A 26,856-nucleotide genomic window follows, 5' to 3' on the forward strand; every position below is an offset into this window, starting at 1 on the left:
TTTGTTTGTAAGATCCCCAAGATCAAATGTTTTAGATAGTTGCAAACAGTCTGAATGTTTTGAATGAGCAGACATATGGGCAACGCTGTCTTCCAGCTTTCCCAAATCCATCACTCACACACATGGTCTAGCAGTCAAAACTTCCTCTTTCCCCTTAAGATGTATGAGTGCAAGTCTATGTTGTAATTTTGTCCAGATTTTCTGCAATTAAATATTGATTTGTAATCAAATACATTTAATTAATCATTTTTGCAGTATTTTGTTTGTGTGTGATTCTTGCTCTCACAGTTACTAAGACAAAAAGCTTTCTAACACTTTTTTTAAAAGTTTGGAATTGCCTTTATATCTTCCTGTCCAATTTAGTGATTAAAAATTGGAAGAAGAATAACCCAGACAGAGGAAACAGGTCATACAAATATAGGATGTGTGGCTATTCAGAAAAAGGTAGGAAGATCAGCATGGCTAGAATTTAGGATACATTATCAAAGCAAAGGAAGTAACTGAATTCACACACTGGGCCCCTATTGGCTAGAACTTTGTCATCCGTATGTTTAAAAATGAATTTATTATGTTTGGTTTTGTGGGTGATGATTCTGGCTAATGTAAACAAGTGAGTAAACCTTATTTGAAAAACTCAGCAATGGTGAAGGAAAGAGGTGATTCTAGTCTGAATAAGACAGGTCTACTAGGATAAGTGAGAAAAAGCTGTATTTGAGGGAGCTTCTCAGGTGACGCATTCAGATGAAATAACGGGTTAAGTATGGGCACTGAAGAAAAGCCTGGGATATGAAAACACTCCATTATAAAGGCGGGGAACACAGAAGGAAAATCAAAAGAGAAGATACAATCAGCAAGTTCCATGTTAGGAATGTTGAAGAGAGAGCATGATATACAATTGGAAATTTCTAGTAGGCACTTACCGTGCGAGTTTTAGGGCTCATACTGATTAGAGGTTTATAAATAGTTGGGAGTGGAGGAATTCATCAGCACAGAGATGGCAATTGTGGTCATGGAGGTTGTTGAGATAATGCAGGGACACACATACATATATGTGCACGTGTATAAATGTGTTTATATATCTGTGTATGTGTGTATGTAAATCTGATAACAGATTTCCAAACCAACTAGTTACTGAAAAATTACAATTAAGTGACTAATATAATTATAAAATGCTAAATAAATTTTATGACTTTCCCCTCAGAATTGATTGGTTTTGCCATTGATAATGATAGCTCAAATAGAACTCTGAAAGTCTGAATTAATAGATTTTCAAAATAGAAGAAATCTATTTTCTTTCCCTGTAGCATCAATTGCAATAATTACAGACTCTTATCTGTACCTACTTATACAATTTTATTATTGTAAATAATTCATTCATAGTTATCAGGAGCATTGTGATACAAACGTGAGATTGCTAGTTCCTACCCATTTTTTTCCTAATCTTATTACTTTCAGTCTGACTAGATGTTATAGAGAATAAAATATTCAGTTATTTGAAAACTACTTCTCCCAATATTTTCTATCTACTTCTCCAGCTGTTAAAAGTAACTTAACTCTCATGAGTAAGAAATTTACCTATCTTAATACAATTATGTGGAATGAATAACCCACAGCCTAGAGAAATATAAATACCAGAATATATGCCCAGAAGTTTTATTTAGTGAGTATATTCTGCTCAAATCAACCAGATATTTTAATGACTGCATTATTTGCAAAATGCATTTACAACTATATCTCTTGAATTTCTTACAAGAAAGAATGTTGATAAATACTAAAATAATTACTGTGCAAAGCATTATTTTAGTAGGTCTATTTTTATATCTTGTTTTATGAGATTTTAGAAATACAATAGAGAGAAATGTATTAATATCACTGTGAATTTATTTCTGTATAAACAATCAGTAAACTGTTTCAAAGAATGTCTAAATCATCATTTATTTCATCCATAAACATTCCTGGGTTAAAATTCTGTATGTTGTTTGACCTGGTGGAACAGGGCAAAGAACACGTTTTTTTGCTCTAGGTTAATTTATTAAAGGTAATTGTTGCTCTAGCATGTGAAATGTTGAAATGGCAAATTTTGAATTTTAATGAAAACTGAAATAAGTTTGACATATTAAACTTATATTTAAGCATTTGAAAATAAATATTTTTAGTCAATGGGTGACTTTCTTTTAATGTGACTTATTCAGCTAACTCATAGAATTTTGATTTATGCTTTGTGTTGTGTGTAGCTTTTACAGATAATACTTTGCCTTCTTAGGGATTTCAAGGCAAGACCGGCCCTCCTGGGCCAGGGGGAGTGGTTGGACCACAGGTATGTTCCTTTGCTTTATTTCCTGAGCAAGATTTATTTATTTTTGTTTATATTTTAACCTTCCTAAGTTGTGTAAAATCTTCTAAATTTATTATGATTCAAAATGATGTATTTTTTATTTCAGATTGTATTTAAATATGTGCAGCTTTCGTACATCAAATGAAACCAACAAACTATTACTTAACTAAAGCAACTTTTCAATTGCCTGTAAGAATAAAAGAGAAGAATAAAATAAATGAAAATAAATCAGAAAGTTCACACTGAATTTAACACTAAAGCCTGACTATGACACCATCTACTAATAAAAATACAAAGTTCCTTATAAATAGGTGGGCCATCATCTTTTTCTAGAATTTTAAATTATAAAATGACTTCATGTTTTTGAGTATAAATTAGATTTAGAAATTTATATCCTAAAATTTTAATATTTGTAACATATTAGGTCTTTCTTAAGATTTTTGCCTTCATAATAATGAATTATATCAGAAATAAATATTAATTATCTTTGAGGATATACAAAATAATGGAAGAGACAAGGATTTCTTTCACGATAGGTGGCAGAAGAAGTCTCAAAAATTAGTGCAGTATCCTGAGTTATAGTATGAAATAACTATAAAGAGTAATTCATGGTAATAGAAAATAATGTTTTTCTTCCCTGGCAAAGCATATTGACTGGGCAGAACACATTTAATTTAGTGGGCTGGAATTTTCCCCCCACTAATAACAAATTATAACAAAGGAGCAAAAGCAGGTGAATACATGTTTTAGTTCTTTAATTGGTTTAGTCTTTTCTCTGTCTCTAAATAGTTCTCAACACTGTAACACACACATACACGCCCACACGTGCACACGCACACACACATGCACATCCAAACACACACACACACATACACACACATGCACACACACACACACACATCTAGAGAAACAGAAAAACTGCGTTTTGTTGTTAGGAATATGTGTAACAGAAGCAAAAATGAAGAATTATTGGATTTGTTGATTATTTCAGAGGTTAACCCTGAGCCAAGGGGAATGTTATGTTATTTTATAGAGTGTGTAAACATGAATACTTATTTGTGCTAAAGGCTTCTTTTTAGCTGCTTATCAGTTTTAGTTAAAACATTATATATACTTTCTCAGTAATTAGAAAGCTTCCTCCAAAAAACTTTTATTTTTTCTGTTTAAAACAACTTTATAATTATTTTCTGTGAGAAAATTTAACCAGAAAAAATATTCCTCTTATACTTAATATCCATAAACAGAAATGGAATTAGATTCTTAACTAAACTATAAACATCATGGAGCATAACTGAATATTTTAGGACCTCACATCTTTCAAAAATACAGTTCTGTTCACTGTGGTCATCTAAAACTTCTGAGACTTGTGTTTCTTTTTCTGTCCCCTGCTGACATTAAGGCATAAAAATACTGGGTGTTTTACTGAAGATGCACCTTCACCAAATTCCATTTTTTATTGGTCCTTTTTAAGAGAAAAAATATCCAATAGCCTATTTTAAATGTAGCCATACTTTCATGTGAAGACAAAAGATTTGGTTTAATGGGAATGATATAGATTGCAATACTGAATATCCACTGTTTTCTTTAAACAGTTACGTGAATCTCTGATCATTTTTGTCTCAGTGGTGATAGCTGTTCAATTATGGTTAATTCTGTATTCCTTACTGTTCACATTCTGGTGTTCAGATAGTTAAGAAGACATCATGTTTTTGATAAATGTTTGCACATTAATGTTAAATTGAAAAGTTACAGCAATCATATAATTAAAGGAGTTTAAACCTAGAAGTGTATACCTAAATTGGGACAGGTAGATTCCTTATCCAAGATAAACAGTTAAGAATATGTTGCAGTTTTAGGAAAAAAATATATATATGCTTCATAAGCAAGTACAGGAACATGTTCTACTGTTTAACAACATTAGCATCTAAAAATTTGCCCTTTATTTAACTTCAATCCTTCATTTTGCTTTTTATTAAGATAGCGAGTAACTGATCACCATCCTCTATTTATACATGAAAGCTTGTTATACTCAAGCACCACAAAACAGCACCACTCAAGGGACACATAAGTGACCTGATATTTTTCACTTTGGCATTTGCTGCAATTTAAGGCAGCTGAGCATTTGTTATAGCTTTTGACTGGAAGGAACTGCCGACCCATACTCACTGCCTTCAGGATCCCCTGCCACGTTCCCTAGACTTTGTCAAATGAATATAAATTAATAGTAGAGAAGTTTTAAGCTTTTGGAAATTCCAAGGAGAACCACTGGTTTTTTGGGTTCTCAAGGCCCTAAGTTTATTTTTAAACAGTGATTCATTGAGTGGCTACCAATGTGGTTTCTATGCCTCTTTACGAAGCTGATTTGACACCTCATATGAAAAGAAGGAATGGCATACAACTGTATTTAAAAATCATAGTTTTAATAATAGTTGGACTTGCCCCACTCTGCAGAAATTATTGTATTAAGCAAAGAAAACATCTTTTTGGACTTTATTTATGTGCTTTCCTTTTACACTCAGATTCTAACCAAGATTATATAAAATCTTTTTAGACTCTTACTTGATATGCTACTTTCAGTGCTTTATATAAAGTATTTTGTAAGATGTCATGAGAGTAAATGAGGATGATACACTTTTGTAAATGAGAATAATACTGTTTTTGAGTTTGTGTTATCTTTGCCAAAAATAAAAGAGCAATCTAAAGTGGTTTTGCTTATCTAATTTAGGGACCAACCGGCGAGACTGGTCCAATAGGGGAACGTGGGCATCCTGGCCCTCCTGGCCCTCCTGGTGAGCAAGGTCTTCCTGGTGCTGCTGGAAAAGAAGGTGCAAAGGTACAACATGCTTCAGAAATTTTTTTGGCCGAAAACTTTAATTTATATTTCACTATACTCACCACTTGTCTACAGATTCCATTTAAATGAGTGTCAGAAGATGTGTCAGGGAAATATTTAGTGTGCGTTTATTACACTCCAAGATATTGCCCAACATTTACATAAGACTGTTAGCTCCATTGACCATAAAATCTTTAATATACATATACCCTTAAATGTAGGTAGTGGGAACTTCATTTTAATGCATATGACAATCCACCCAACATTCTCATCATTAAATAAGATTCAAATTTTACTTACAGTAGTTTAGAAGTAATCACAATTTTGTTTGTAGAAATATGTGTAGAAATTAATCTGTCTTGATGGATGTTTATTATATTCTTTAGGGTGATCCAGGTCCTCAAGGTATCTCAGGGAAAGATGGACCAGCAGGATTACGTGGTTTCCCAGGGGAAAGAGGTCTTCCTGGAGCTCAGGTATAATCAATATCTATATAGATAAAGCAAGTGATTCAAATTGTTTATTAGAAGCATTTTTTCCCAGAACTTAAAGAGCGATGAGTAATTAAGGGAATATATGTAAACATATGCATTTGATTATTGTTATATATGTGTGTATATATATAGTTATGTCTAAAAACATTATCTGACATCCTTATTTTATTAATCAGATATCTCTTCCTATTGGTATTCAAGTCATAGAGATTCATTTGCTTTATTTTTTCACTTTTCCCAGGGTGCACCTGGACTGAAAGGAGGGGAAGGTCCCCAGGGCCCACCAGGTCCAGTTGTAAGTAGGATGATAATAAATAGCCAGACAATCATGGTTGAGAATTACAGCTCTTCTTTCATTACTCTCATGCTGTGATTCCACAGTGTGTGGGAGAGAAAATAAACACATGTCAATCAAATCAGTCAATGCCTAGTTCCCACTAATTGCATACACTAATGAATGCAGAAACAGAAGGGTTTAGATGATTGGAAATATTTGCTTCTGCTGGTGTCAGGAGGTAAAAGGAGATATCTTGCTTCTTACGGTTCCCAAGGAAATAAATCCTCATTATGAGTAATAGAAGCTCATAGTCACGGAAGGCCTGGAGAGGCTGTAGTTTGAAATTTTTACTTCATTTACATCTATTATTTTAAAATTACTTACAAAATAAGATTTGATTTCTTATAAATTATATTCTATCATTCATTTATTATAAAACATATTCAATTTGTTTATAAGTACTTGATGAGACTTGAATTTTTCAATGATACAAAAGACATAAGCATAAAAGCATAAAACCCATAAGCATAATCTTATATATTATCCATATTTCTTTATTTAATCAAAACGTTATGAAATAATTGGCAAATGAGTAAATATCAGATTTTTGCCTCATCTTTTTTCTTGAGATACATATCAATCCCTCAGAAAACAATTGAATGTATGCTTCATTTTTTAATAAATTCACCTTTATTCTTATCTGTACACTGAAATTTCACTATAACAGTCAAACTGCCGTATTTAGTGTTTTCTTCTCATTTTCTTATTTCACCAACCTAAAAATGCTGAAAGTTGCCTTAAAGGCCCTCTCAACTTCCTCTCACACAATATTTATTAGTTCTGCTTCCAAAATATTTTACTAATTTTTCCCCTTTTCTTCATTTCTACCGCCACCGTCTTTGTTCAGATTCTTTCCTCTTCCTTTCTCTTTGACTAATAACATCTTATCTTTGGATTCATTTTCTTATCCTCTGCAGTCTGTTTCACCTATAGAATACTAGTTTAGCATACATCCTTAACTACGGCATTCCTCTGTCATACCCATCCTAGAGCTCCACACTGCCTTCGGAAACCAAGCTCTTTATCCTAGCCAGCAAGCCATCTTCAAAGTTCAACCCCAATTTCTATAGTCTTTTTTTTTTTTTCTTCATGCTCACCACTTCAATTCTACCCAATTTAATGCATTGAATGTTGTCTTGCTTCTCAAAACCATGACCTTTTCAATTTTGAAAAGAGTATACTGTATACTTTTCCCCTTCCTCCAGGAAACTCCAGTTTTTCTCTCTCTACTTGAGGAACATCCTACTCATCCATAAAGATAACTCTTAAGTGTTAAATCTCTGTAAAGTTGTCTTTGGATAATTTACCTCCATTTCATGTATTGGTAAAAATCCCCCCCACACACACACACCCACACCCACTGCCCTTTATTATATCTCCATGTTTAGAGATTACATTGGAATATAGTTGATCATCTCTCGCATCAGGCTGTGAGTTACCTGTATTATTTTGGTTACTCACAATATGGTGCCTGAAGCACAGTAATCATCTCACACCTACTCATTTGAATTATTATGAATCTTAATATTGGAATAAAGTTTATACAGAATTACTTAATACTGGGAATACAACAAGTATATCATTTTTCAGATTGACTCACATGATACTTACTTTACTTCCCTCACATCATATCACAACCATTGAGATAATTATGGAAACGTGGTAAAGATATTTTTTAAAGAAAATATATCTTGAAAACTGTATTAGACTTCCACTGGAGTTCATAAAATTATGAACATTTTCTAATATTCTCAAAAGTTAGTGGCAGTAGCATTAGCAGAAACAACAACTTAATAAGACAAAAGTTCGTATTTGGGTATAGAATCTTCTAAATTTCAGTAAAATGAGATCAATTTAACCAGACCTTCAGATTCTAAAGATATACTGTAGGAGTAATTGATGCTTTAAGAGCAATACACACTGAACTAATTATCTGAGCTGTGACTACAAGGATTAAATTATTTTAAGTTGTTTTTCAGGGACCAAGCACTGAAGCTGTCTCAGGGGTTGGGAACAGTTGAAACCAGTGTATTTGTAGGCTGCATACTATGTCCAGGGGATAGAATTTTCAAGATATTAATTGAAAAATGTATCGCTACATGTAGAATAACATTAAATATGATATAAAAATCAAATGTACTTTTATTTATTTGGCTTCAATTGTGTATTTGACAATTATTACTTACTTTGTTATATGCAACTGAACATCACAGTAGATATTCCTTGAGATAAAATAGGATAAACAATTTTGAACAGAAATATACCAAAGACTAAATATCACTGTAAGTTGGTTGGTGATTAAATGCCTAATGACATGCAAACAATAAATGTTAATTCTATGAGTGAGGTAGAAAGATAATAAAAATAAGGGGAAGGGCCATGTGGAAAAGATGACCCTTGAACTTGGCTTCACAGAGTGCAGAACATTACAAAAATCACTGAAAAGAAAGAAAATATTAGGAAAGGGATACGATGTTTAATTAGTATCTGTGTTTGCCCAAGTGGGACAAAATTTGGGAGACGGTCTAACATTTGTTGAATTCTTGCTAGCATCCAAGCACTGTGCTATTTTACATAATAAAAAAACTAAATCACTAATGCAACATGTAATATAATTACTGAAGCTCTAAAATTGCAAGATGTAGTCATTTGAATATTTGAAATGTACAGAGCAAGTGGAGTAAACAAATTGAAGTTTTGAGAAAACAAATGTGTCGTTAGTGTTTAATATATAACAGAGATAGGAGAGAATAGATCACAAAAGGCCATTGACCAGTGTCAACATTGCAGTGAGCTGATGACTAGGGCAGTGTGGAATCCAAGGACAGTGCTGATGTAGCAAACATGGAGGGGGCAAGATAGTAAGTTTTAAGACTAATATTTGATATGGGCAGTGAGGACAAATGAAAACTGAACAATGACCTCAAGCTTATGTCCTTGAGAGAATGACAGTTTGGTGATGTCTTCCGTGCCTAGAGCAGTTTTACCTCATCAAGAACAACAACAAACAAAAACCAGAAATATTCACACACACAAAAAAACTTAAAACCTCTTGGCAGTCAAAAAAAATTACAAATTACCTTTGTAATTTTTGATTATCTACTTTGCTAATAGATGTGCTTGATAGATGCTCACTGTGTTTATTTGAAATTAATACCCATTCTCATATTCACAAATCAAATATGCAAACATCAACCAATTAAAATTATTCCTTAAAGTTGTTGGAAAGTGATTCACTAAAAGGAAGACACCATACACATTTATTAGTTCCTAACACTGTTGTTTTAATTGCTGCAGAATATAGTGAAGAGGTGCATGATGATGACCCGGTTCATAACAAGCCTTAGTTTACTCCATTTAAAGTGATTACATCACATAAAATTTGATTTTAATTTTTTTTTATTCCAAATGACAGACAAAACAAAAACTGGATGGTTTTCTAAATGTGAAGTATAATTTATCTAGAAAATTAATTCATGTTAATTCTTATCTTTTGGGGTTCAAAACTTACTATTAGGTTCTCTTGCAATTAATATTGGAAAAAAAGAATGAGGAGTAGAGATTTATTTAAAAGGTAGCAAGTTCTGCTTTGCAATGGTAATAGAAAAGATGATGGCAAAATATTAAAGGGAAGTATTTGATCAGTTGGTGAAAAATGATAAAATTCTGAGTCATAAGGAATAAAGACATAAGAACATCTTCTAAAATTTGCTTTTATAATGGATATGTCTGAGTTTATATCAATCTCATGTTAATTTTACCTTTAGGATATTGATCAAGTAATGGTAAGTGTAAGACAGGAATTCACAGAAACAGTGATGGGTATTCAGCAGTTGTTTGTATTAAGGAAAAAGCAAAGTGATGAGTTCTAAGGAAGAGAATGTGAAGTCTAAAGGAAATAGAAAAGGGAAATGAAATAATACTGAGTGTGTATTCTTTCAATTCTTATGCCAGATATTTTGTATCTGTGATTTATATCTTTTATTCTTATTCTTGCAATTTGGAATGGTAATTTTTTTTTCTATTTTATCATTCCATTTTTAAAGATAAAAGATCTGAGGCTTGAAGAAGTATAGAGCTTGCCCAAATTATCTGGGCAAAAATCCATGATAGCACTTTACATAAACTCATTTTCAAGTCATCTTGATCCTTCTAAATCTCTGTGAACAATTTTGTCAAAAGAGAGTGAGAAGAGTTAATATTTCAACTACCTGGGCTTTAATATTACTATTCTCTGTAACTATTGCTTATTTTGAATGAATCAAAGATGAAACTGATTAAACTAATATACAGATTGATTTTTTAATGACTAGATATTTTTCAGAATACCATTGAATTCTTAGTTTCTTTCTCCTATAATACAACTCATAAGGAATGTAGTTGTGCTGTGTATTTCTGGATTGCTAGGGAAATAATAAATTCCCTCATTGCATAGGATACTAATGAACTAAAACTAAAAGTCCTAAGCAGAGCTTTAATCAGCTAACCTTATCGCTCACAGTGATATTTGCAAAGTTTTCATGTGTCCCAATTATGTAGCTTATGCACTATATTCTTACTATATGCTCTAATCCGAGAAAAGAACAAATATAGTATTTAATTCTCATGCATCCATTCAAATGTCATTCTATCTATTCATTTATAAGTATATTTAGTACCTATTCTCTTTATTTGTAATCCATTTAGTCTGAAGCATAGGTCATTATTATGACACTCCATAGAAGTGGATTTACTGTACTAGGGTGGGTCTAGGTGTATGCCATTGACTTATATTTAGAGAAACTTTATTCGTAAAACAAATAAACTAAAAAGATCTGTTTGAAGATATGGGATATTGCTTTATACAGGGTCCTCTTTATGAATATCCTTGGAAGAAATCTCTTGCTAACCACAGCTTTAAAAATACTTGCAATTTATTTTTTTCAAGTATTCTTTTTGTAGAATATTTTAAATTATTTCTTGTTATTTCTTGAACAGTTAACTGACTTGTTTATTTCTTTAGTCAATTTGAATTACAAAACTTAGAATTCTTTTTGCTTTGGCTTACAGAAATAATGGAGTCAAAATAGAGACGGTACAGAAGATAATGTGTTATAACTATTTTAAAAACTTTTTGAACACAACTTACTATAAAAAGTACCTATGATGTACTTTAACATTGTCTATTACATTTCGTTATAGTTAATACTTTTTAAATACTCGACAAGACCCATGAAATTTATCTTATAACCTACTCATGGATCGTAATCTACAGTTAGAAAAATCCTTGGTCTTGGTATGCATCTTTAGTTTACTAATATTGCTGGCTCCATTTTACTTCAATAAAAAGTTATTTGCTTACCTGTTTTCCTGTTTTTAAATTTATATTGTCTAATACTTTATGCATACTATTTAAGCTGCTATAAGTCTTTTTCTGTGAAAGTACCATAAAGAAATAAATACCTGAAACTATCAGACAATCTATTAAACTGAAGTTATATTGATTCATAAAATGGACCTTGCTGCAAAGAGCTTATGGTTTACTGAGGAGGACAGATAAAGAGCAGATAAAATAACATAGTAAATAATATTAAATATATTAAAAGAACAGAAAACACAAGGGTGAGAACAATGCTTTTTGCCTAAGGAAATTATGTTTGAATTGAAGTTGTAAATAAAAACCAGTTTTATCTATGAAAAGCAGCCTTTCTGTGTGCAAAATTTAGTCTTGAACTGCTCAACACTTTTTGTCCTCTTAGTAATGAACTAGTATTTCAAGGTTAGGGTTCTCTAAAGGTTTTGGTCCTGGGAGTTATTGTATATTGAGGAACGTTCTGTCGTGCTACCACTTATGACAAAATTATACCAATAGGGTGCTGTGACGTTGGGATTTTAAAGTCTATGAAAACAAACTATTCGCTGTATACATGATGTTGTATCCAAGAACTGGTAACAGATGCCAATCAAATCCAGGGCATGTCTTCTGATCTCAAGGGATGTAGTCACTAAGTGGATGTCTTGATGCACACGCAAGACAGAAAGTAGCAAGAGACTGAACATCAAGAGAGAAAGGCAGTGCAGCACTTTTCTGCATGGTGAACGTAAACTGGGTAAATGTTTTCTATGTATGTAAACACATATATGTAAATATATCATGCAACAAATTCTCAGCTTTCACCTACTGCATATATTTTTATAAAACAAAATCAAGAAAAATAATATTTAAGGAAAAGATATTTTCCTTAAATAATCTCTCCTCCAGATATTCTTCACGGTAGAGAACAATCTCATTAACAACAGTTATTTATCTAAAAATGAGATTAAAACAAATATAGTAGTGTGTTTAGTAAAAAGCCTTCTATCTTTACAATCACATGTATATTTTATTCCCAGGAGCTGTGGGAGTTAATATGCAAAAAGTATGTGAGAGGAGCCAAATAACTGGTACAGGGTATATGTCCAGTATTTCAAAATTGTGCGGTGTTGTAGTCTTTGCTCTTTTTCTGTGACTACTCTTATTTGACCATCCCCCCATTGATTCTGACTTTATTTTCCTTCTCTATTTATTATTTCTTCTTCTTCTCATTGCTTCTTTAAGAGTTCTCATTCTCTTCCTATCATAATTCCTATTTCTCTTATTTTGTTACTCTTCATCCTATTTCTGAGAACCTTCTTTTCCTTGGTTTTTACTTATTCTTCAAGCAAGGGAATAACCAAGGTTTAGCAGGATGGCATATACTGGCATGCCAAGTCAGACTCTATACATTTTTAGATAAAGCACATTTTCTCCACTGTGACCCAGGTAGACCTTAGTGTAAGATGATTACATCCAACTAGGGATGAGATAAGTGTAGCAATAGTGATGGGGACCAGTGATCAAAATCTGAGGCATTTGATTTGACTTTGATCATTCAGAGTTTATGCTTTAAATTCTGATAATGCTTTATAGTTCATCTAAATTTTTAGTTCACGTAATCTAAAATGTATGTCATGTAGAGAGTGAAAGTTTTGACATGAAGGTCAACTTTTTTTTTGTATTTTTTATTTTATTTTATTTTATTTTATTTTATTTATTTATTTTTTAGAGAGAGTTTTGTTCTTGTTGCTCAGGCTGGAGTGCAGTGGCGCAATCTCAGCTCACTGCAACCTCCGCCTCCTAGGTTCAAGTGATTCTCCTGTCTCATCCTCCTGAGTAGCTGAGATTGCAGGCAACTGCCACCAACCCAGATAACTTTTGTATTTCTAATAAAGAAGGGGTTTCACCGTGTTGGCCAGGCTGGTCTCGGACTCCTGACCTCAAGTGATCACCCACCTCGGCCTCCCAAAGTGTTGGGATTACAGGAGTGAGCCAAGGTGCCTGGCAGAAGGTCAACTTAAAAAGACAAAGCAGACATGCTTTTGCCTTCTAGTTGTATAGCTCTGGTTCATAAGAGCTTTATGTGTTTATACTTCTATTCTTCTCTCTAGTGGGCTGCCTCTTAACTGAATGCTGATGAGGTGACTTGTCTATCACTTTCATTTACTTTATAAATGCTCCTCGGAATGTGAAACACCCAGTGAAAATAACTGATAAAATGTTTATTTTGGTGTTCTCATCTGTGTGAAGGATTAGGGAACTACTTCCTATTTCCATTGTTCCAGGAATATAGACCAATGCTATGGCTTCTTGTTTCATTATCATCGTAAGGTTTAGATGAAGGTGCAGTAGGATTTAGGGGAAGGGCTGCAGAAGGGGATAAAGCTAATACACAAGTAAAGAAAGGTAACTAAGTAGAGAAATGTCAATTCCTCCTTTTTAAAAGCATGTAAATGTTCACTTTTCAGTTCAAAATGAGAGAAAAATGGCATGTTTTCCATAGTTGTTAACATTTAATACTGAAATAACAGAATACTTATGATATTATGGTCATTATAATTCATGAAATTAAACAGATATTATTGCCTTTGGGAAACATGATTTTATTGTCATTTAAATCACATATTAAGAAAATATTATTTCTATAATTTTTAGTTCCTCCTTTGCGTTCTATCTAGGCACTTTTGATGTGTAAAATATCTATCTTTCTTGCAGAGAGACAAGTATACAAATAGTTAAAGTTAGGATTAACAATACTATATTATGTGGGAAAAGCCCTACCCTTCTTTTAACAGGGTATTTTATACCTATTGTTTTGATATTAATTTATTAAAGTATTAAATATGCCATATATTTTTCTGGATCTTAGTTTACTTCTCTGTAAAATTTTACTTCTACAATTATTTGAGATTTTACATCTATTTCTGAAATATGTAACTGTTCATGTACAGTTCTCTAACATATATTAACATTTATACTTTTTGATAGGCATTGTTCAAAGAACTTTAGCTATATATTAAACATGATAAAAACCTGATGACAAACTTTCTGTCTCTATTATGACAGGCATTGTCCAAATAACTTCAGATGTATCATAATAAGCATCACAAAAACCTGACAACAAACTATTTCTCTCCATCTATATCAACAAAAGTGACCCATAGAGAGTTTGCATAAGATCAGAAAGCTAGTGGTTCCAGTGCTAGAAAGGGAAAGATCATACACTTAATTGACACATTTATTTATGGTGTACTATGTGCCAGTAACTACTCAAACTGCTGGGGATCATTGAAAAAAAGAAAAAAACCTCTACCTTTGTGAAGTTAATCATTATCTATTTTACCTATGCTGAAAGACAATCATTCAGTTTAGATATAATAGTTTATTTATCTGACAATTATAAAGCCCCTTGTTCTTTAGCCAGCTGTAGAGCAATACAAAAATGTCTCACTATACATGCCTACTCTTTATAGAAACAAATAAAAAGTGTATATACAATGTGAGTTTCTCAAGGGCTGCTTCCTGCCATAAAGCATTTCATATTCACAGTCAAGTGTCACAAGAGAATAGATTCTCACTAGTGATGAATATAGAGTTTTTAGCTGAATGTGTAAATGGGACCTTCTTTTCATATTGGGTTTAAATTTTTGTTTAAAAAAATAGAACTTCTCCAGTGATTCTGTTGAGAATAAAGGATTCATAAGTTTATTCTTTTAAAGTTGGCCTGGGAATATTTGAATAAGATTTGCAAATTTGCTATGTCATTTGCTTGATTGGTAGATACCATCAGAGATTTTCACTTTTCATTTATAGATGTATAAAATAAAATTATAGCAGAGCATGCTGTTATTACAAACATCTAGGCTTAGAGAGTGTTTGAAATAACTAATAGAAAAAGAAATTGCAGTTGTACTTTAGGGCATGGATATACATGCCAAAAGTCTCCTCTTGTTTTCATTTGTTGTTTCAAAGTTTATGAGCTGTGACAAGATCATGAGCAATATTTTAACTACAGAGAAGTAATATATTCTCAACACTAATTTTAATGCAGGTTCCACAAGCAAGATGGCAATTTGAAATTTAATCTTATGAATGCTCCAAGGGAGAAATTGCAACAGTTAAACTTTGTAATAAAAAATAGTATACAGTGTCTGGCTGGGTGTGGTGGTTGTTGGCTGTAATCTCAGCACTTTGGGAGGCCGAGGCAGGCGGATCACGAGGTCAAGAGATCGAGACCATCCTGGCAAACATGGTGAAACTATATCTCTACTAAAAATACAAAAATTAGCTGGGCGTGGTGGTGTGAACCTGTAGTTCCAGCTCTTCTAGAGGCTGAGGCCGGAGAATCATTTGAACCTGGGAGTTGGAGGTTGCAGTGAGCTGAGATTGCGCACTGCACTCCAGCTTGGTGACAGAGCGAGACTCCATCTCAAAAAAAAAAAAAGTATACAGTATCTACAAACTATACACATTGCCATAGAGTCAAATCAGCACTCTGTCTCTTCTTGAGATACATTAAAATAATTATTAAAATATTTCAATTAATAAACATACTTAAGTATAAATTTAATAACCATTATTTTCATAAGTAAAAGTCATGGCTTATTTTCATATAACATATCAATCATAATGCATCCAGTTAAGGTAATTTTTTTTTTTCATTTTGAAACCATTTCTTATGGGGAAGATATACATTCAATTGCTTTTTTCCTGCAAATTTGAAAATTTTCTCTTCATTACATATGTGTATATTTGAAGCCTAATTTTTTTTGTTGTTTTTTGTTTTTGTTTTTGAGATGGAGTCTCTCTCTGTTGCCCAGGCTCTAGAGTGCAGTGGCGTGATACCGGCTCACTTTTAAGTTCTGCCTACCGAGTCCACACTACTCTCCTGCCTTAGCCTCCTGAGTAGCTGGTACTGCAGCTGCCCACTACCGTGCCCAGCTAATTTTTTGTGTTTTTAGTAGAGACGGGGTTTCACCGTGTTAGCCAGGATGGTCTCGATCTCCTGACCTCGTGATCCGCCCACTTCGGTCTCCCAAAGTGCTGGGATTACAGGTGTGAGCTACCATGCCCGGCCTGAAGCCTAAATTTTTAACACGTTCAACGTGTTTGCATATATAATAAAAACACAAATGCACTATAGTTATTTAATGCATACAATCAACATGTTATTCTTTGTTAATATGAATTAAGAGAGCATGGAGATATTTACTACTCAGAATGTAGTGCCAAGGGCTGCATTAATTCACTCCAAAAATAATGGTAGAGCTCCTAGGTACTGTAAGAGAGTGTGTAAGGAATACTTTGAAGGATCTCATGCTTCTTATTCTCAGGAAAATACAATTTTTTGGTAAGATAGTATATTAGTCCATTTTCATACTGCTATAAAGAACTGCCCAAGACTAGGTAATTTATAAAGGAAAGGGTTTAATTGACTTAGAGTGCAGCGTGGCTGGGGAAGCCTTGTGAAACTTACAATCATGGTGGAAGGCAAAAGGGAAGCAAGGCGCCTTCTTCACAAGCAGGAAGAAGTGCTGAGCAAAGGGGGAAGAGCCCCTTATAAACCATCAGATCTCATGAAAACTCACTCATTGTCACGAGAACAACATGGGGGAAACTGCCCCCATGATTCAATTGTCATAACCTAATTTCTCCCTTGATTATGGGGATTATGAGGATTATGGGGGTTACAAAGCAGGATGAGATTTGGGTGGGGACACAAAGCCTAACCATGTCAGATGGTTATTGACCTGGGTCAAAACAAAACAAAACAAAAAGCTGGAATTTTAGTAGTATAGGAAAATACCAGAGATTTTCCATGTCAGAAGACAAGTGTGACCAAATATTCAGAGGTAAAAATGGACATATTGTGTTAGAGGGGCAGTGATAGATGTAATATTTTTAGGAAAAAATAATGTTCAAAGTAAAATGCTAAAATATAAAGTAAAGAAAAATCTAAGTATGTGAGTTGAGTATTTTTCTAGGATGACTGAGGATAAATATGTCAAAAAGATGCATTAAACCACACTATTTCAGAGTTCAGCATAGGTGAACTCTGAAATCAGGAGGGAAGCCTAGTGAAACAGTACCATGGTGTCTACAGTGAAATGTGTTGAAAAGTTACCAAAAGTGAAAACAGTTCTTTGTTTTTGAAAATTTCAAATGAACTTATAAACAATAGTGACAAAGAGCAGAGATTCTTTTTATTTTTTTCTTTTGAGACAGAGTCCTGCTCTGTCACCCAGACTGGAGTGCAGCAGTATGATCACAGCTCACTGCAGCCTTGACCTCCCTGGGCTCAGGTGACCCTCTTGTCCTGAATAGCTGAAACTACAGGTGTATGGACCTACAACCAAATAATTTTTGTATTTTTATTAGAGAGGGGGTTTCACCATGTTGTCCAGGTCTCGAACTCCTGGCCTCAAGCAATCTGCCCACCTTGACCTCCCAAAGTGCTGAGATTACAGGCATGAAACACAGTGCCCGGCCAAGAGCAGAGATTCTAATGACTTGTGTAGCAAAGGTCAAATGAACTAAATGAATGATGGAGAATGGCTATTTGGATAAAGGAGATAAGCATTTTCATCAATTCCTTTAAGTTTTTTCTTTGTTTGTTTTAGAGAATGTTCAACCAATATGAGCTTGTTCTGGTAGAAGTAGCTCTTAAATGGCTATATTTCTTCCACTTATTAAAATTTAACACAATTCATTGTACCCATGAGTTTTATGGGTACAACGAGTCAAGGAAATTTTGTTCTCACCATTTATAAACTGCTAAGTATTGTAGGAAAAAACTTGGTAGTGAATTAAGGCACAGAGACCTTGAGTCTATGGTCTTTAACTTAAAAATATACAAGTCATACAGCAATAAAATTATATTATGTATGCAAAGTACTTAGCACAATAATTGTTAATTAGTAGGCATAATAATTGGAGATTAGTTAATTCTCTTAGAATGGATTTCCAACCTTTGCTGATTATCCCGTTTTTCATTCTAGTCTAGTAACCATTAGCTTTACCATAGCCTAGTATGATATCTTCCTAGGGGAGTCTTTGAACAGTCAGAGTTTAAATAGGATTAAAGAGAGAAAATTTTTACGGCCTGACAAATTAAAATTGCACCTCTTTTTGAATAGCCAGTTACAAATGAAATACTGCAGGAGTTAAATCAAATGCTTATTCTAGGTTTGATAAAACTAATGGGTAGCAATCATTTTGTGAGGGTTAGAAGTGAAATACTAAACAAAAATGTAATATAGTCACCTTGTATGTACATTGATCCTCAATAAATCAGCTTTTCAGATTAGTGGAGATTTATCTTTAGTGGTATTAATTTTAACTTGAATAGAATAACACTAGTTGCATCATGTATTGTCTTCTGTTGATGTGTTTCTGTTGCCAAAAAAGGAGAACTTTTATTACTGATTTTTTTTCTTTCCTCTATTTTTAGTAATTCAAGAGACACCTTTGCATTCCTCTCAATTCATAGCCCTTGTTCTTCTTGCTCTTCTCCTTATCCACTTCCTGTGCTTTTTTCTTCCTTCCTGACCTCCCTCTCAAAGAATTGGAGGCAAATATTTGTGTTCTTTTTACTCTTAGGGTTGCTCATTTTGAATGTACAACACTAAGACGATTTTGTTATTTTTTCTTCTGCATTGACTTCTAGAATCATTCACCAGGATTCTGTTACTTGGTTAACAGTAATACAACTTGTGGTTGACTATTTTATTCATAAAATATTTTAATATTATTAAATTAAATTAAAAAAATACATTGACAAAAGAGTATATGTTTATTATCTAAAAAGTACTAACTGCAATTTTCTCTTGTAACTATAGCCTCCTCTTTAGTATTTGGAATACTTCATTGGTAAAAATAGAGTTTACATACAACTCGTTTATTATGCCATATAAAAATATTCCCTAGATTCGTTTTTGAACATCTACTTACTTACAGCTCAAAAATGCCACTTTTGTTTATATCAAGGTCAAATTTCACAATTTCTTTAACTATATTTTTGGCAATGTCTCTCCAAACTATATCACCTAAGTTTCAGATACCCAATAATTACAAACATTGCTGTCCTCATTAGAAAGAACCAATAGGTGTCTTTGTCAAGAAATCAGAGTAGAGTCCAAGCTCAGGGTTCTCTTAACTAGTTATATAATTACAGGAAGACGGTTAACTTCTTTGAGCCAGAGATTCTTCATTTTTAAAACAGATGCTACAATAGCTCTATCAACTACCTGGAATTGTTGTGAGAATAAAATGATAAGATGAAACAAACTGATTGGTAAATTGTAAAGCACTATGTTAATACAAGTTGTTGGTATGATTATCATTTTTATCACATGTAATTAATTTCCTAGTTAATAAAAATACAAATTAGAACAAGGTAAATAATGCATATTTGTATAATAAACTGATTTCTAAAATATGGTAAGTATAATAGTAGAAAACATGAAGTAATGTCTTTTCCAACTTTTATAAATAATTTTCCATCTGAATTTTAAAATGATGATGCTATTATCTAAGTATGTTAATTATTAAGAAAAAATACTAGCAATTATATTTTCTAATATTTTATAGTTTAATCATAAAATAAAAAGATAAATTATAATTTAATCACCCCTCTGAGAATCCAAAGACAATTTTTTTGTAATCTTTTACTACCCAAAATTGGAAGTAGTAATAGATTATATTTGAGCTTTACAGTACTTAGTACGTATGTCTGCATTTCTTTTATTCTTGTTTTAATAATGTTTTCTTAAATTGTAGGTACAGATAACTACTATAAAGGCAGTATCCATGTGGTTATTTTCAAAAATCTATATATATGAGGGTTTTTTTAAAAAGCAAACTAGTTAAAAACATAACATCTTTTTTGAAATTCAGTTAAAAAAAAAAATCCTAATCAGATTCAAATTATCTCATCAGTGTTCATAAGACCCCATGTTCTTATAGAACTCTAAGTTAAATTTAAGGGCTTATTCTATGAGAAAATGTCCAAACTTTGGGATAGTGATTATCAAATGTTATTTTGTAAAAAATTATGTGTGTATCCTAATGCAAAGAATTTCTGAACTCATTTTTTTTTTAAATTTTGAAATCTTGGTTCAGCACATTTGAAATAAAGCCCAGAGATAACTTCAAGAAACACTAGTCTAGGGATTGTATTCTGCCATTTCATTATAATACAGCGAGAAATTTGTGTAGGAAGTTATTATTTATAAAGCATTGTGCCCAATTATGAACACTTAAATAAAAACAGATAACTAAGTAAACATTAAATACATCTAATTTTGAAGTATTTTTTCATCTCATCAATATTTTCTAATGCCAACATCTATGCTTAATATTGGGCCTGGAAATTAGTATCTCAAATAGTGGATACAACTGTTTCTCTTTGGGATCCTAAAATTATCTAAACTCTAAATGTTACTTTAACATAATTTACTAGACTGTAAGAAGCTATTGTTAAATAAGCGATTCTTAAGCCAGTATTGCTTTCTTTAATAACAAAATACTTCTTTTCTTGTGTACTAGGGCTCACCAGGAGAACGTGGGTCAGCAGGTACAGCTGGCCCAATTGGTTTACCAGGGCGCCCGGGACCTCAGGGTCCTCCTGGTCCAGCTGGAGAGAAAGGTGCTCCTGTAAGTAATGTCTAGAAGAAAATATACTACACTGCTACCCTGTACACGTTATTACTTTTTATTCAATAGTATTAACTTTTCATACACCACTGTATTCTCTCTGTATATGTGTCTGGCATATAAATACACTGGCTTGTATATATATAATAGAGAAAATTTCATATTCAATTAAATGAGATGACATTTTCCCACACTTTATGAAACCATAATACCTGTAAGGGAGTTGGATATTATTAATGTAAAAGGCTTCTCATTTTGCTTTAAAAAATAAAAAATAAAAAAAGTTGTGAGTTTTTGATTAAAGCTATACCTTGCTGCTTTACATTAGAAAAGTGTGAACTTTTTACACCTCTTGTAATACAAATTCAACTTCAAGCATTTCCGTAGTCTGTATATGAAACTCATAGAAAGTAGCTGCCCTTCTCATGTAATTTGAGCTCTGATCACCAGTGAATGAGACGGGGAACATCTGACCAATTATTTCATCTAATATTTATTGGATTTTAACATTTTATATTTACATGACTATGGACTCTATTCCACTTATTAGATTTAGGTTTCTTTGTTAAGATTTCTTCTCTATTTTTGTTCCTGGTTTTGATGTGATTGTATTTTTTAAAAATAATTCTCTCTTTCTACAAGATTAAAATGCAAACTGTTTCAGTAAATGTAGATAAAAAGTACTGGCTCTGATACACAAAAATATAAGTTTAATATTTTTATATACTGGTAAGTGTTGAGATATAAAATTAAGCTTAAGCTTATATTCAAAAATACTCCTCTATCACTAAGACTTCAGTTTTATCAATTTGATTTGCTTTCGTTATCTATGCATTTTCTCTGATTATTCTGTGATATTATTCCAATGTTTCTGTTTGAGACCATTTTGTGCAGTTTTAACAGAACACTACAGACTGGGTAATTTATAATGAACAAAAATATATTGGCTCATGGTTCTGGTGGATGGAAAGTCCAAGCTAGTGGGGTCACATCTGGTAACGAACTTCTTGACACATCATCCCATCGTAGAAGGACAAAGAGAGGGCGAGAGAGAGAGAGAGAGAGAGAGAGAGTAAAAAGAAAACAAATTCCCTTTGTTGTAATGAACCCACTAATGCAATAATGGCATTAATTAATTTCACTTTGCCCTCATGGCCTAATCATTAGGCCCCATTCCCCTGCACTGTTGCATAGGGAATTAAGTTTCCAAAAGATGTTTTTTTGGTGACACATTAAAACTGTAGCAGTTTAAAAATTTAAAAAAAAAATTGTTTCCTGTAATCCATTACCTTTCAGAAAGAGTTAGAGTGTTGGAATGGGCCATGCCACCTGTGGATAGAACTTTTAGGTGACAGAAAAAGCACTTTTAATATGCTGAGAAAATATGTTTCATAGTGTACTGTGTACCGGGAGAAGATAGAAAATAGATTCAGGTCCTTTAGTACAAGTTAATTTAAAAATATAGGGAACACGTATTTTGCACAATACACTAAATAATGCATACGGAGAAAATAGGCATAAATTGCTTTTTATACAAATTGAGAATATACTAATTAGATAAGTCAATATTTCTGTGAAGATAATATATTGAATGGTAGGTTTTAAAAGTGGATAATTACCTTAGCTTTATGAAGAATAAGTAAATTATTGAAATAAAGATCAGAATATGGAAAAGCATTGAAATTGATAAGAAATTAATTAGGTGAGATAGATGAAAAATTATTGACATTGGCCTTTGTAAGAGCCAGGATTCATGCCTGAGTTTTGTTGGTAATTAGTGATATCATAACTAGGGAAGGGAAAAGGGAATGCCTTACTTACCCATTCTCTTTCAGTTATCCCAGCCAAGGACAACAACTCCAGGATGTTCATTCCTTTTTCTATTAGCCAAAATTAGCTATTTAGAATAACTAAGGGGTAGGCACCGTATTGTTAGCGTTATACTTTTGAAGGAGCTGTCTGCTTAGGAACAGTAACATGAAGTGGTAATAAGAGTGTTCAGTGAAAGGAGTTATAGATATATATTCAAAAGTTTAGTAAAAACTGATGGAAATGTTTGGCAAAATGTTATATCTAGCCTTTACTTCTTCCTTTTTCCAAACAAATTTTAGATCTTACCTCTGCTGAGTAGCTTGTGTTATCAAAATGTTATGCAATTATCAGCAGGTTTACACTTGCATTAAAAAAAAAAAAAAAAAAAGACAAGATGGGGCCTGTGGCAGACAAGCCCTTGGTCCACCTACCTATCAACCCTGCTTCCTGGAATGGAGAAATGTCCTAAGTAACATCCTTATATTAATCAGTTACATTAGAAACTCTGGGAGGTGGGTCTGGAAAGCAGGTAAGAAGAGAGGGGCTAAATCCTTCTCCAACTTAATGGCATTAATAGAAAATTTTGATAGGGAAACTGATTCTAATGAAAACTATTAGTTAACTGGATGCAAAGATTACAGATAAGGAGCAATTTTAGCTATGCATCTACTTGGGGACAGTTGTAGAAATTGGAGGAAAAGCTAGATCTAAAACACAATGAAGTCAATGCACTAACTGTAACTGAATTAGGCAATAGTAGCTTGAGATTTTAGGAAAAATATTCTCCAAATACTTATTTACAATTTCTAGCATGTGTGTCTGTGTATAATTGCAGAGAAAATAATTAGTGCCAGAAATGTAAGTCTGGGAGTCATTTAAAATAAGAGTGATGTTTAAAGGCATAGTTTTGGATTACTATGTGATTTAATGTTGAGGGAGAGCAGAAGTCTGGACTCAGTCTTAATGGAGAATTATAATGGGTGTCAGTTTCCAAAGCATCTAATAAGAGAGAGAAATAGTCCACGAGGTTTTTTTTGTTTGTTTGTTTGTTTTTTTTTTTTTTTTTTTTTTTTTTTGTGTGTGTGTGTGTGTGTATCTCCAGAGGCATGCCATCAAACAGAACAAGAGATAAACGAGTTCCCTTTTGTGGGATGTTGTAAAAGATCGAGAATACAGAAATCCGAAAGACAAAGAAATAAAGAGACTGGGATTTTACCTGCTGGACATTTATAGCTTTAGGTTAATTCTAAATTGATTCAAAAAGAAAAAAAATGGGCTATATAGGAGGGTAAATCACCTCAAGCAAGGCAATGGAACCCATAGAAAAATGAACAGTAGGTGGAAGTACTAGTAAGATTGAATACATTGCCTCATTATTATTATTATTGTGTGGTGCATATATTTATCTACTTGATCAATAATAAGAAAATAGTTGGTGGAAAAGTTAAGGAGTTAAGGAAATGAGAGTAGATTCAAGTTGCCTGCTTGAAGACAACCAGAAGTGGGTTGGGAGCTAGCCCTATCATTTATTTAGTTCATGATTTCGGTTAAGTTATTTGACATCAAAACCTCTGTTTTCTCATCTCTGAAAAGAAGATGGCCGTCTCTGAAAAGAAGATAATCATAGTATTTTGTGAGGACTAGATAAAATTACAGTTCTAAATCATTTTTCAGAATTATGATAAGTGTTCAGAATAATCATTACTATTAGTAGTAGTATTATTATTACCATCAGTGTGTGAACCAGAGTGCCATAAAAAAGGATGAAATAATAAACTGCTAATAAATACATAAATGAGCTGTGGAGGAAGGAGTGATGGATTTTGTGTACTGTAATAAAAGTTGTGGGTGGGAGTATAGGTTAAATATAAGACCATGCCAAATCAAACAAAGGACATGGGGATGTTTAGCTAATTCTATCAATTTTTAAGGGAAGATTTAGTTATTAATGTAAATGGAATGTTAGAAGTGGTGAAATAAAGACCGGCTACAAGGAGAGATGAATGTTTCCAGTAGTTGTGTAGACTGCGGGCCAAGAGATATATAATGGAGGAAGAGTTATGTCATCTTCAAGAATTATAAATAGCTAATATAAATTTAGAGTGCTATAGATCTGTTGAATTTCTTCTAACACCACACAGACCAGGTCAGAAGAAATGAATGGCAGGTGATTCCTGGCTAGAGACTATGTGTACTATAACGAAGGCAGAAGAGAATATATCTGCCTTATTTACAGGAAACCTTATACAAAAGGATTGACTTTTAGAGTTTAAGGCTAGCAAGGAAATTCAAATTAAGGGGAGCTATCTGAATCAACTATTGTATTTAATATAGTGAAGTTTACTGTGAATAGCACAGCACATCCTTTGAGTATTGATAGATTTGAAATATCATATTTGTTTGAAGAAGATAAAAGGTCTCCAGAGTGACATCAGGGGTATCCCTCACATAATAATTATGGCACCTTTTTAGAAAATAAGAACATGTGGAACTCAGGCAAGTAATAAATTAGTTAACAATTTAATTTTGCCTTATAGATAGTGTTACTTTTGTTGTCATTAATTAAGTAATGTAGCACCAGTTCCTTAAGTGACTACTCTGGTCCACAGGCCAGAGATATACAAGAGAATGCAAAATCAGACACAGTTCCTACCCTCACATAGTTTACTATCTGATAGGGCAATTTGATAATATGCAAAGAATCGCTAAATACATATATAATGACAAAATCAGGTTACTGATATGAAGGGAATGTAATGGTGTATGTCAGATTATAGTAGAGAGACCTGCTAGCATTGGGGCCTTTTCTTGGACAAGGCGTTGATGGTGAGATGTAAAAGATGAGAAGGAATAAACTGTGCAAAGAGTTCTCACAGGCGCATTCCAGGCCAGAAGAACAAAATGTGCTCAGGCAATGTCACAGGAAAGCACATGGCATCAGATTTAAGGGACTGAAAAAAATGTCTAGAGGGGACTGAGAAAATGTCTAGAAGGGTTGGAATGAAGAGAGCAAGGGTTAGGGGAGGCTAGATGTGTTTGGGCAGGTAGCAGGAGCTAGATCATGGTAGGCTGTACTAAGCCATGAAGTCTTTATCTGAGGAAAAGTAAACAAGTAAATTTACCTAAAAATGTAGGTAACATGATCTGATTGGCTTTCTGGATGCAGTGTGATGAATAGATTGGAAGGAAGTAAGAATACATATGGGGAAAGACAAGAGGTTTTTTTCGGTAGCTCAGAACAAGGATACCAGTATTTTAGAATAAGGTGTCAGTGGTGGAGATAAAGTGAATATATTCAAGAGACAATTAGGAGATAAAATGTACAAAACTAAGTCATTTTAAAGGAACAGGAGATGTTAAGAGAAGTGAGGGAAAGTGGGATCATGCAAAGGCAAAATCCTAATGACTTGTAGATTCCCAGCTTGTATAACAGAAGGACAGAAAGGACCTCTGAATGCAATCAATAATATTGTCTTGTGCAAAACTGATGAAATTTTGACTTTTAGAAAATAATTTATTTTCAACTATGAAAAGATGTTTTATTGGAAACAGAAGTTGAGTTCATTATCGAGTCACTTTTTAAAAGATTACACAGTATAGGTCAATTTAAACATGAAAATAATGCCATTTTCAAAAACCAGGAGAACCAAAACAAACACTTAAAAGTAAGAAAGTTACATATGAAACATGTAAAGCATATGGCAAAGTTGGACATATGAGCAAGTGCATTTTTTGATTTCTAAAGCCTAATACTCATTGCACAGCTATGTCAGTGGCACAAAGGAAGGGGAGTAGAGGCTCAACAAAGTTTTACAAACGTAAGGAATCTGATTTGTCAATATGTAATAATTGCATGTTTGAAAGAAAAATTCTAAGTTGGGTCCTAATTATTTTTGTGGATCATAGCCTAAGATTTATAAGTTGTTTTAAAAGAATAATATTCTTAGTCACAAATAAAGGTAGGAATCATGTATCATTTATTCTTTAAACGTTTTTCTAAAAAACATTAAACAATATCCTTGTCAAATATAGAAGCTAGATTATTACTCCTGTAGC

General features: G+C 32.9%; 1 protein-coding gene across 2 annotated transcripts in view; it reads left to right on the forward strand.

The window, feature by feature from the left end:
- Window positions 1-26,856, forward strand: part of COL11A1 (collagen type XI alpha 1 chain) — a 218,638-nt gene that overhangs the window by 136,283 nt on the left and 55,499 nt on the right. For both annotated transcript variants that reach the window (XM_015146016.3, XM_077987597.1), the window contains exons 38-42: window positions 2,264-2,317; window positions 5,061-5,168; window positions 5,555-5,644; window positions 5,904-5,957; window positions 20,881-20,988. In XM_015146016.3, coding sequence (XP_015001502.1) covers window positions 2,264-2,317; window positions 5,061-5,168; window positions 5,555-5,644; window positions 5,904-5,957; window positions 20,881-20,988 — 414 coding nt within the window. The remainder of the gene's footprint in view (window positions 1-2,263; window positions 2,318-5,060; window positions 5,169-5,554; window positions 5,645-5,903; window positions 5,958-20,880; window positions 20,989-26,856) is intronic.

This window comes from Macaca mulatta, chromosome 1 (genome assembly GCF_049350105.2).
Source record: "Macaca mulatta isolate MMU2019108-1 chromosome 1, T2T-MMU8v2.0, whole genome shotgun sequence".
Classification (NCBI taxonomy): Eukaryota; Metazoa; Chordata; class Mammalia; order Primates; family Cercopithecidae; genus Macaca; species Macaca mulatta.